Raw genomic sequence first — 12,760 nt, 5'->3', positions numbered from 1 at the left:
AGCTTGAAAATTGCTCTGTCCTCATTGCCCTGTGCCAGAAGATTGCACCTCTCTGTTATTGTTCACCAGAGGCTTTGAGAAATCCCGATAGTACAAGTTACTTAACTGTTCACAAAATAAATACCATCATGGTATGGAGAGTGTGATTTTCTGGCTTTAGAAAATAAATGTATTCATTTTTTAAAAAAGTAATATTTTCAAAAACAAGATACACTTATTTTTTTTTTGCAGTACATCACTGTTCCTCTTTTAATCTTGCTCTCCAGACAGATGTCTACCCTGCCTAGTCTTGGCACTGAATAAAATGAACATAGAAATTCTGGGAAAGAGACAAAGGCCACCTGTCTTCCTGCATCACTACAAAAGATTCAGGGAGTCATCACCAGTCATCCTCGTCTATATCTCACTATGGGACTGTGATGGCTCAGGAGGAGAAAGTGAGGCTGATGACATTGCACATCCCTCCCTCACCTAAATCCAATTCCCTTGCAAGTCATGGCATCACTTCCCTGATATCATGGTCCTCTTTAAGAATAAACAAGCAACAATAACTACGATAAACAATAACAAAAGATTCAGCTTTCTGCAAGATGAAACATTTTGAGACTGAGAAATTGGACTTACACATTTTTACCTTTCCAATAAACATACAGAAATGCAACTTAAATACCATCTTAGAAAAGGCTGAAAATTTTCACTTCCTCAAGAAGTGAATCTAACTTCCAAATGTGTCCCTTTGTGAGTATGAGTAGTCTAACTTCACAACTTTCTATGAGATGATGTCATCTATAATCTTTAGTTAACAGTGTCTAATACAAATAATGCAATTTTAGTTAATAGTAAAGAAGATTCATCTGCAAGCAGTTACTGATAGGCTACTTTTCTATCAACAGAGATGAAATTTTTGGTGCAATCCAAACAGTCTGTGCCCTGCGTGTTTGTAAATCATGAATAATACAATAGGTTGCCTCCCAATATTGCCTAGGTTTTTCTGGGTTCTAGGAGATGATTTCAGAGGCTATCATTCAGCACAAATGCTTGCTAAATGTATGTACATGTATTGTGGCATGATCATGCTTCTTTTTATCCTTTCTTCTTAATCTCATATCACTCAGATGTCTTCTGCCACTATCTCTTTTACTTTGAAGAAGTAGCCTTTCTCTTTACCAAACCCACTCTCTCTACCTGCATAAGCAATCCCATCTTTTCTATCTCCTCCAAAAGACTGCACCTTAATCATCCCCACTGTATCCCTTATGTTCAATCCTTCTCTATCTACTGACCCCTTCCTTATTATCTACAAACATGTCTGTGTCTCCTCATCCTCAAAAAAGGCTCACTTTGATCTTTCCATGTCCACTAACTGTAGTTCTTTTGTGACTAATATCCTTGGGAAAGCCATCTATATGCCTCCACTTCTCTCCTCTCATTCCTTAACCCTTTGAAATCTGACTTTTAACTTCATCAATCCACTGGAACTGCTCTCTCCAAAGTTACCAATGATCTCTTAATTGCCAAATCCAATGACCTTTTGTTCTTGAATTCTCTTCAGCCTTTGATACTTGATTCCCCCTCTCCCCTCTCCTCCTTATTACTCTCTTCCCTTTAGTTTTTCTCAACACCACTCTCTCCTGGTTTGCATAACCACCTGACTGCTCCTCAATATCCTTTGTTGGATCCTCATCCATATCATGGCCCATAGTGTTTTGTCCTGAGCCCTCTTCTCTTTCCCTCTGTACTTTTTGACTTGGTTGATCCCATTAGCCTCTTTGGATTTAATTGTCATCTATATGGCTATGATAATTTCAAATCTGCCTATGCTACCCTAATGTCTCTAAAAACCTCCAATCTAATAACTCCAACGGCATTTCAGACATCTTCAACTAGATTTCCAGTAGACATCTTAAGCTTAATGTGCCCAAAATGGAATTCATTTAGTTTCCCCAATAACCTTTTCTGCCCTTGTATCTTCCCTATTACTGTAGAGAACAACACCATCCTCTTTCCTAGGCCTTCAGGTTATTAATGAAGATTTCATCCTTGACTCCACACTATCTGTCATACCATATTCAATCTGTTGCCAAGACCTCTCAGATTCACCTTTGCAATTCTCTTGAATATATTCCCTTCTCTCTTCTCCACCCTGCTGAAAGCCTTCATCACTTGACATACTTAGACTATTTCAGTAAACTGCCGGTGGGTCTGCATGTCTCAAATATCTCCTCACTTCAACCCATCATCCATTCCATCACTAAAATGTATGTCTGACCATATCACAGCTCCCCCTTCCTCCCACTATGTTCAATAAATTTCAGTGGCTCCCTGTCACCTCCAAGATCAAATATAAAGTCTTCTTTTTTGGTGTTCAAAGACTTCATAACCTGGTCTCTTCCCATCTGTACCTTCCCTTTTTTCTTACTCTTTTATCTCCATCATGTACTCTTCAATTCAGTACAGTTGGCACATGACAGGTGCTTAATAAATGCTTATTGACTGATTGATTCAAGCCAGTATCATTAGACTCCTTGCAGTTTCACAAACAAAGCACTCCATTTCTCAGCTCCAGCCATGTTTTTCTACCTTGCCTCCACACCTGGAATTCTCTCCCTTTTCATCTCTGCCTACAAGTTTCCCTGGCTTCTTTTAAATCCCAACTAAAATCTCATTTTCTACAGGAAACCTTTCCCGACCTCTTTTAATACTAGTGTCTTCCTTCTGTTGTTTCCTATTTATCCGGTATATGACTTATGACATAGATATCTATATATATACATATATATGTGCGTATATATGTATATAAGTATGTCTATATATTTACCTCCCTTCCCCAATTAAATTGTGAGCTCCTTGAATACTTAATCTTTTGCCCCCCTTTAATCTTTAATCTTATCACAATTCCTGGCATTTAGTGGGTATTTAATAAACATTTACCAACTGACAGTATTTTTTGCAGATTCATCATCCATGTCTTATCCCAGAGCTGTATGCCAGGGTTCTGCCTTAAGACCTTTTCTCTTTTTTTTCTACACTACCTTCTCTGCACTCAGGTCCCATGGATTCAACAATCTTCTCTACACGTGTGATAGTCATCTCATGTCTGGCCCTCATCTCTTGTTTGAGTTCTAGACCCACATTTTCAACTGCCTGCAGGCTATTTCCAGCTGATTATCTTCTTGGGTATCTCAAACTTGACATGTTCAAAGTAGAATTCACTATCTTTCCTCCTAAACTTTCTGACAAGGACACTGAATCTTGCCTTTATACCTGCTATTCAACAGCCAAATTGGTTCAACCCAACATGCATTCTCCCATCTTTGTATTTTTGCAAAGGATGTCCTCCATGTCTGGAATACTCTCCCTCCTAACTTTTGACTTGAAACTCCTTCAAGACTCAACTCAAATGCCACTTCTTTCAAAAGGCTATTCCTGTTTCCCCAATTGTTCATTTTTTCCACCCTGTAACTCAATGTTTGTCTTGTATACATAAACTCAGTCCCAAAGCCCATTGGTATGGGACTATCCTCATTGGTGGACATCAGTGCTCTTCACCTGTATGAGCTCTTTAGTTTTGTTCCAAGACACATCTCTTCAGACTCTGGAGACACTTTGCGTGGCTTTAGGAGAAAAGGTGGAAGATGCCAATCCCACTTCAGATTGCTGAAAGAAAGACTCTGAGAAGTAAGCACTATGAGAAGAGATGGCAGTCAGTGCCATGTCCCTCTCCAGCTTGCTACACTAGAGATTTCAGGAAACCCCTCCTTGTCTGAGATCTAGGACTTTCTCTCTTGGTTGACTTTGCCTCCAGTTGAAGAACTCCCTCATTCTGTATTATCTGGTATATATTCTCAAATGTATATTTTTAAAAATTTCTATTCAACTATTGAATTGGATAAATGGGTTTCTTTATTAATTACTATGCTTGTCTATTGTCAAACTGACATTTTTGTAGAAAAGGGGTCAAATCTTAGATGTAGAGCTTAGGATCCTGCTTCACTCATTAAGGAAACAATGGCCAGAAGTTATATTGAACCTGAAAATCACATTGCCCTAGCCAAATAATATTTAAGGGAGGAAATAGATATTATTCTAGCCTGGTACCCTTTTTGCTAGGGAGGGCAGAGGGGCCAAGTTTCTGGTCCCAACCTTCTGCTTCCATTTCTAGCAAGAATTAAAATCCCCTTTGGTTGAATGGTAGGAAGAAAAGAAACTAGAGGTGTTATTGCATTTTCCTTTGAGCCATACAGTATCTTTGTATTGCATAGGAGACAATCATCATCACATCTATATTCTGAATTTTCTGTGCACATATGGTATCTCCCTATAGACTCATAAGCTCTTTGAAGACAGGAATTATTTCACTTTTGTGAAATCTCAAGTACCTGGGACGTAGTTAAAAACAAATGTTTGCTTTATTCTTTACTCTTTTCCTTTTTTTCCTTTCACTTAGAGATTAAGTCTTAGAAGAGTCTTTTGGGGTCATCTGTTAGAACCCCCACATTTTTCCTATTTTTATTAATTTATTTTTAATTTCAACATTCACTTACATAAGTTTTAAATTCCCCTCCTTCCCAAGACTGCATACAATCTGATATAGGCTGTACACATACATTCCTATTAAACACATTTTCACAATAGTCCTGTTGCATAGAAGAATTATAACAAATGGGATAAACCATGAGAAAGAAAAACAAAGTAAAAAAGAAAATAGTCTACTTTGCTCTGCATTCTGACTCCATAATTCTTTCCCTGAATGTGGATGGCATTTTCCACCAAGAGTCCTTTGGAATTGTTTTAGGTCCTTGCATTGCTGAGAAAGGCTAAGTCTATCAAAATCAGTCATTACACACTGTGATTGTTACTGTGTGCAATGTTCTCCCGCTCATTTCACTCAGCATCAGTTCATTTACGTCTTTCCAGGTATTCCTGAAGTCCTCTTGTTTGTCATTTCTTATAGCAGGAAACTATTCTATTACATTCATATACCATAACTTGTTCAGCCATTCCCCAATTGATGGACACCCCCTCAATTTCCAGTTCTTGGCCTCCATAAAAGGAGCTACTATAAGTATTTTTGTGCATGTGGGTCCTTTTCTCATTTTTATGATCTCTTTGGGATACAGACCTAGTAGTGGCATTGCTGCGTCAGCAGGTATGCACATTTTTATAGCCCTTTAGACTTAGTTCCAAATTGCTCTCCAGAATAGAACCTCCCACATATTACAAAAGAGAATATCGGTCCTGAAAAGTGAAATGTCTTGCCAAGGCTGCAAAAAGGGGTAGAGCACAGAGAAAAACTTGGATTTCTTGATGTCCCCAGTTGAGTACACTTCTTACCATTTGCCTGTATAAAGTCATTTGGGTTTTCTCTGTTTCAACTTAGATGGTTTTATTAGCTTCCTTTTGAACTTAAAAAGTATAAAGAGCACTGGAATGGGATTCAGAAGATCTTTGCTCTAGATTCATGCCTTCCACTGCTTTAGTATGTGAATAACAACCTCTCTGAGACTATTTCCTCAACTGAAAAGTGAGGGAATTGAATTAGGAAGTTTTTAAGGTCCCTTCTGGTTCTCAAAGTCCTAAGTTCCTTCTTTCTTTAACTTTCTTTTTATCCTCACCACTGATATTTTAAATCAAAACACTATATTTCACTTGGAGCAAAAGATCAATTCAATGAAAACCTTCAGGCTTTCTTGATGAAATTATTTTTTAATAAAGGTTCCCCCCAAGTTTTATCAATATACAAATAAATTACTTGAAATTATTATTTTGAAACTAAATAAATGCATCAAAGTTATCATCCATTAGCTTAATTAGTAAAAATAACAAATTGTTTAGAGAAAATTCCCATGTGCATCTATCTGACTAGTCTTTTTCAAAATCACTTCTTTTCTGTCTTTGGGTTGGTTGACAATTCTCTGTGGTTCAGAGAATTTAAAACTTTAAAACTTTTTCTCAATTCTTTTAATAAACATCACAAATACGAACATTTCAATAAACAAATGAAAGAGCATTAATATGAACTTCTATTATATACAGTTTTAAGTGCATATTAAATTTAACTCATAGTTTAAAAACACTTTCTTGTTTATCTGCGTTCTCTTCCATATTTCTATCTGCTGTCTTGTATTTTTTGAAATTCTTTATTAATGGCATTTCCTTTCTTTCTTTCCTCTTTTTCTTTTCTTCATCTTTTGTGTGTGACTATTACTAATAAATAATGAACAAATCACTCATAACTCCTCTCCTGATAGAAGCCCTATTGTATAACAGATGAGTATAGTCAAGCAAAACACATTGACCACGTCAGAAAATGCATGTCTCTGCCAACGGGTGGGAAACATCATTCATCATTGGTCTTTTGAAGTTCCTATTGGTCTTTGCAATGATCAGAGACCTTAAGTCTTTCAAAAGTGCTTTCTTTTGATAGGAATTTCGGGGCAAAGACAGCAAGACGCATATCAATCAGGTGCATAGTTATCAGGAATAGCACAGTTTTCTTTGAAACAGTTGTACCGCAAGTCTGAGACATAGAGATGAAAGCAATAGCACCTTCTGAAGGTAGCTAGTAAAGTTGTAAAGCAGATTTTTTCTAGTCTGGTTTGGTTCTAAAGCTGTCCCTGGTTCCCTAAGCAGGTCAACTTTTGTATAGTTGACTCACGGTAGACTTTTGCCAACTGTATACTGTATTAGATAGAAAAGACTCCATCCCCATCTTCACAAACTTGGTAGTGGTAGGAGAAGGCAAACTTTGCTGGATCCTTCATTGGTTCTAGGGCAGGACTCATAGAACCTTCAACAGATTATTGCCTCCTTTTGCATCATGTGTCCAAGCTTTCTTGCCTGTTGAGTACAGTATTTCACCTTATCTCATTTATAAGATTGGTTTTCAGTGACCACAGCCCAGGCCTTCTGGCTCGGTTATGGAGTGATGGATCATGAATTTAGAATCTTCATCTACCTGCTGAGAATTGGAACAGAAGAGGAGCAGCATGGACTGGAAATTTGATTCCAGTACTAGCTCTATCACTAATGAGCTATGTGACCCCATGATGGTCAAGTTAACTCTCTGGGCTTTAGTTTCCTTGTCTGTAAAATGAAGATGTTTGCCTAGGTAATCTCTAATGTCCCTTTGAGCTATATTATTCTGTGTCATGTATTCTAAACCCCACCCCCCAACAAGTCTATATAAAAATAATAACAAGCATAAACATAAAAAGATCTAACAGTTTGGAAATTCTGTTTTGAAAGCAGAGTATCTCAGTACAGCTTCACCAACCCTGGAAGAGATGAGTTCCACACTATCAAATCCAGACTCCACCTCCCATAGTAAGTATAACCAAGGCTCATTACTTGGCTCTGAATATTTAACACACCCACCAGGTCTATAAGGAAAACAATGCTGAGATCTGGGCAAAAAGCCCATATAAATAGAACCCTTCATTGACTATTGATATTTCTTGGGTTTCAATTTGGAGTTACAGTCAGTAATCTGATGCTCTCTATACTGACATAAACACCATATTTAAAAAAAAAGTTTGTTGTCCTATAGTATTTTCTATCTGCCTAAGGAATTTAATGTTATTTCTAATTACTCCTCACAATACTTCCAGGATCTGGGCTGATGACAAGAGCAATTTCTCCTTCATTCTCCAGCAAAACAGGCTAGCATTAAAACTTAAAGCTATATACTCTAAACCTTCTGAATGTGTACACCAACTGGCTCCAGGGATGTCTCTTGTTTCAGCATAAGGCACCTTTATAAAAGGCTGTTATCAGTTCTTTCTAAATTTATTAAAATCTCCAGATAGAGCTCTTTATCCCAAATACCAAAAAAAAAAAAAAACCCTCAAGATTATGATCTTACATTCTTCATCGTCACCGTCATCTTCATCTTGCTACTGATTCTGACGGTTCATCTGTGATTTACTCAGTGGCTCAAAGCAACAACTCAGATTTCTCCTGAATCAGTAGTATAGGATGAAAAGTTTAAATAGGAAAACTTCATAAAATAAACTTTGGGAACACTTGTTTGTTTCCTTGTTTTTTTTTTGTACTTTCAGCCCACCAATTCAATTCCAATGTAACTACGCAGAGCTACCCAGACCAGAGCAAAATGGAAACAGAACCAAGTAAGTGCAATGATCAGTCTCTCTAAGCTCATTAAGTCACGCAGTGGTCCATACTCTAAAGAAACTTAAACAAGAAATGAAAGGAAATCATGTAGCTTCTTCCTGTAGCTGTGTGTGTATGGGGGGTAGGGGGGAGTGTATTTTGAATGGGAATGAGTATGAAGATGTGTGAGGGCTTTGTTGACACCCCTGGAACTTCTACCAAGGTCTATCCAAATAAAAGAGTAACCAATGAAATAATGACCAATTGTTCACTATGTACAAAGGTTGAATGTGTGCTGCCTCCTGGTGGTTCAAGTCAATACCTGAGACAGAGAAGTTGTATAGAAAATAAGGCAGATCTTTGCATAGAGTATAAGGAAGGGTTGCACATGCCCCAGATCCAGAGCTCTAATTGTCTCAGAAGCATAAATGGGAATTTTGAGTTTGTTGAAAGTTCCACAAACCTCCCAAGGCAAATGTTTTCTTGAGAAACAGCAACTCAGAATTTTGCTGCTATTTTCACTAATCTAATACAGTACAAAGACAACAACTCAAATTTCTCCTGAAATAGGTGCATAGAATGAAAGGCTTAAGTAACAAAACTTCATAAAATAGACAGGGAAGTTTTCTGTTTCCTTGTTTTGTTTTTTTGTACTTTCAGCCCACCAGTTCAATTCCAGTGTAACTACACAAAACTACCCAGACCATAGCAAGAAGGAAACAGACCCAAGTGAATGCAATGATCCGTCTTTCTAAGCTCGTTACTTTGCACAGAGTGGTCTATACTCTAGACAAAATGGAACAGGAAATCAAAGGAAATCACGTAACCCTCCCAGGACGGCTCTAGGGGAAGGGCAGAATTAGGGAGTGAGGGCAGTGTTTGGATGGGTCTGGACCTGAGGATGTGTGGGGGATTTGCTAGCACCCCTGGAATTTCTACCAAAGCCTAGCCAAATAAAAGAGTGACCTATAAAATAGTGACCCACTGGTCATTATGTACAAAGGTTGAATGTGTGCTACCCCCTGGTGGCTCAAGTCAATTTCCCAGACAGAAAAGAAGTATGGAAAGAAGACAGATCTTTGAGTAGAGAATAAAGGAGAGTTGCAAATGCCCCAATATAGAACTCTGATTCTACCCTTTTCAGAAGCATAAATGGGAATTTTGAGTTTGTTGCAAGTTCCACAAACCTCCTTGGGCAAATGGTATACTGAGAAGCAGAAACAGGATTTTACTGTTATTTTCACTAATTTAATACAGTACAAATACAATCTAATACAGTACAAAAGCAACAAGTCAAATTTCTCCTGAATTAGTTCTATAGACTGAAAGATTTAAATAGGAAAACTTCATAAAATACACTTAAGGAACAGTTTTTTGTTTTTTTGGTCTTTCAGCCCACCAGTTCAATTCCAGTGTATCTACACAAAACTACTCAGATCATAGCAAGAAGGAAACAGAACCAAGTAAGTGTAATGACCAGTCATTATAATCACCTTAACTTGCTCACAGTGATCTGCACTCTAGGTAAACTAAGCCAAAAAATAAAATGAAATCATGTGACTCCTATGCCTACTAGACTCAGAGTTGGGAACACTTGAGTTTGAATTCCATCTCAGAATTTAGTATTGTGTGACCTTGGGCAAGTCTCTTCACCTTCTGATCCTCTGTCTTCACATCTATAAAAATGAGAGGTTGGACTTGCTGACCTCTAAGGTCCCTTCTAATTTCAAATTTATGACCCTAGATGTTCCCTCGGTTGAATTTGTGAAAAGGAAAAGAGTATGGTAGGGGAGGAACTCACCTCAATCGGACATCTGAGTTAACTTATTATTCTTACTAACTACAATAGGTGTAAAGCTCTATTATTTCTACCTGGTAATGGATTCCAGTTACAATCAGTACACTCTTTAAATTCAATGCCCAGGACAAAGCCCCAGCCTCATCACCCTCCTCAAAACACCAACCAGGTTTTGTTTTCCATCAGTGACCCTGGCAAAATGGAGGAACCACATCAGTAGCTATGCCCAGCCCAGTTATTTCCTTGCACTAATATCCTTTTCAAAATCTGAGACTGTGATTACATGATTGATTCTTACCTGTCCTAGAGGCTGTGAGACTCCTGTCTAAAATGCTTTAAAAATCACTGTGGTCACTCTTGGCATTTTCAAAATATTTTAGATTTAAAAAAGTTATAAACTCTTCCTTTTTGTCTCTTCTTCCACCTGAAAGCTGATTGAGTGGCATGGTAAGTAGAAAAAGTAGTGGATTTGAACTGAGGAGATCTAGGTGCCAGTCCTGGCTCTTTCACTTGTTAACTGTGTGACACAGGACAAATCCCTTCACCTCTATGACCTCCAGTTTCTTCATGTGTAAAATAACATTTGCACTACCCATCTGTGAGGCAAACATCCCATAGTTTATAAACTGCTACGTAAATGTGAGTGATTATTATGAGCTACTATTAATTTGAACTCAGAAAAATCGATCTCCTACTTGTGAATAAATCCATTGCTGCAGTAATAGCTTCCACTAAGTGACTTTGGAGACAAATAAGTTCCATTGGCAATACAGGCAATATTCCCAGGGCTTTACTTATTCAAGAATAGGAAAGTCTACTTCCTAACTCATGGTCATCTTTTTTTTTTTTTTTCTGACAAGCTTTGAGGAAAAATTCCCTACTGCAAGCTGAGCTATTTGTAACAGTTCACAAAAACAAATTAGGATCCAACAAGCTAATATTGATTGCTCCCTCTCAAACTGTTTTTGAAACATGTTCTACTTGTTAGATAGGACTGTAATGTGGCATCTGATATTAGATGACACATTTGGCAAGATTCATGACAGGCATTGGTAATTGGATTTTTTCCCTCATAGTATGTTTATTTCGATAGGTTTTTGAAATGCGAAGCAGCAAGAAAAAGAGTAATAACAAGCAGATTTCCAGTGAACAAACTCAATAATAATGTTTAAGGAGCATTTTTATGTGCTAACCAGCATGCTGCATGTAACATTTAGTATTCATATGTTATTAATAATTTATATTTAAAGCACTTGAAAGCATTCAAACCATGTCCCCCACAATCACCCTATGAAAAAGGTAATATGAGTATTATTATCCACATTTTGCAAAGGAGGAAACTGTGGCAGAGAAAATTTAAGTGTCTTGTTCTTGGTCACATGGTTAATAAATGATTGATGCAAGACTAGAAGTCACATCTACGGATTTCAAGCTAGTGAAATGGAGAAAAAGACTTTGCAGCACTCCCAGAAAACCAACCTAAAGGTGATCATGTCTAGGCAATGCACCTTGAATCCATTTTCTCATATGTGAAAAATAGAAGATCAACCTGGCACAGCATGAAGAGAATTGGTCTTGAGGCAGAAAGAGACCTGGCTTTAAGTCTTGCCTCTGATGCATATTGTCTGGGTGACTGATAGCATGCCACATTTTCTCTCTGTGTCTGAGGCAACTCTGTGAGATTGTAAGTGGCAAAAATATGTTCCATTATCCATTGGCAGAAGAAACTCTCCATCTGGAGCTCTCTACACCCATGAGACCATAGGTCTGCTAAAAATAAAATAAAATAAAGGTAAAAGTAATGTTAACCAAAAGACACAACTCCACAAGATATGGGTAGTCACTTGATTTATTACAAAAGAAAGGGACATGCTTATACCAAGGAGTCTCCCCTATAAACAATGCTTTGGATATTTATAGGTATCACAAAAAGGGACAGTAACATGGGAGGAGTAGACTTCAATCCCCTCCCAAATGGGAGTGGCATGAGACAAAGAAGGGAGCAATGGAGGGAGCAAGAGAGCTGAGGAACTTCGAACCATAAAGCAGGACTATTCTTCTTGTCTGAAAGGGTCCCAGCTGCACAATTTATGAGTCTGAGTCAGGTTGACTAGAGTCAGGATTGTAACTGACTCGACTTCAAGGCCATCAAGAGTTTAATAGAGTTCAGTTGCAAATGATCACTGTTAAGTTGGTTCAGGAGGGCTTCATTTCTGGAAAACAGGGCAATTCAAGAAAACAAATTCAGGAGGCCCCTTCAAAATAAAAAATTCTGAATCTTACCCCTTTCTGTCCTAAGCTCTAGAGCATACGTTTTCTCCAACAGACTACACAAGAAGTTGTTTTTTTTTTTCTTTCATTCTTGGTTCTATCCTCCTTTGCGTAAAATAAAATGAATCTTCCCCTCAATAATCTTTGTCTTCTGAAAAGGCAAGTAGCTCCCATCTCTAAGCCAGATTCCATTTCTGGATTCAGGCTGAACTCAGTACTAGTTAGGAACTCTCCATGCTGGTCTCCACTTCTCCTGAAATCTCCAACTCTCTTAGCTAGAATCAGTTTCATGCTTCAAAGAAAGTCATTCCATCATTTCTCTGACGTCATGGTCTTCTTCAAAAATGAAGGACGAACACAGAGTGCCTATAAGATGCAACGATTTTGCTAGGTGCTGGGAATAAGAACATGAATGACACAGATTTTGCTCTCAAGAAGCTTATAGCCTAATTAATATGGAACAGGGAGAAAGGGAAGACATATAAAAGAATATTTTAGTATAAATAGAACAAATGTATGTGATATTGGGCAAGTCTCTTAACAGAGCTCAATCTCAATTGCATTGTCTATAAATGAGCA

The 12,760-nt window shown here is 37.8% G+C and overlaps 1 protein-coding gene across 1 annotated transcript in view; it reads left to right on the top strand.

The window, feature by feature from the left end:
* Positions 1-12,760, top strand: part of CD96 (CD96 molecule) — a 118,193-nt gene that overhangs the window by 75,564 nt on the left and 29,869 nt on the right. Inside the window, exons 10-12 of the mRNA XM_072614042.1 lie at positions 7,252-7,326; positions 8,061-8,129; positions 9,507-9,575. Of these exons, the coding sequence (XP_072470143.1) occupies positions 7,252-7,326; positions 8,061-8,129; positions 9,507-9,575 (213 nt within the window). The remainder of the gene's footprint in view (positions 1-7,251; positions 7,327-8,060; positions 8,130-9,506; positions 9,576-12,760) is intronic.

This window comes from Notamacropus eugenii, chromosome 5 (assembly GCF_028372415.1).
Source record: "Notamacropus eugenii isolate mMacEug1 chromosome 5, mMacEug1.pri_v2, whole genome shotgun sequence".
NCBI lineage: Eukaryota > Metazoa > Chordata > Mammalia > Diprotodontia > Macropodidae > Notamacropus > Notamacropus eugenii.
This window is presented reverse-complemented; position numbering and strand designations above follow the sequence as displayed.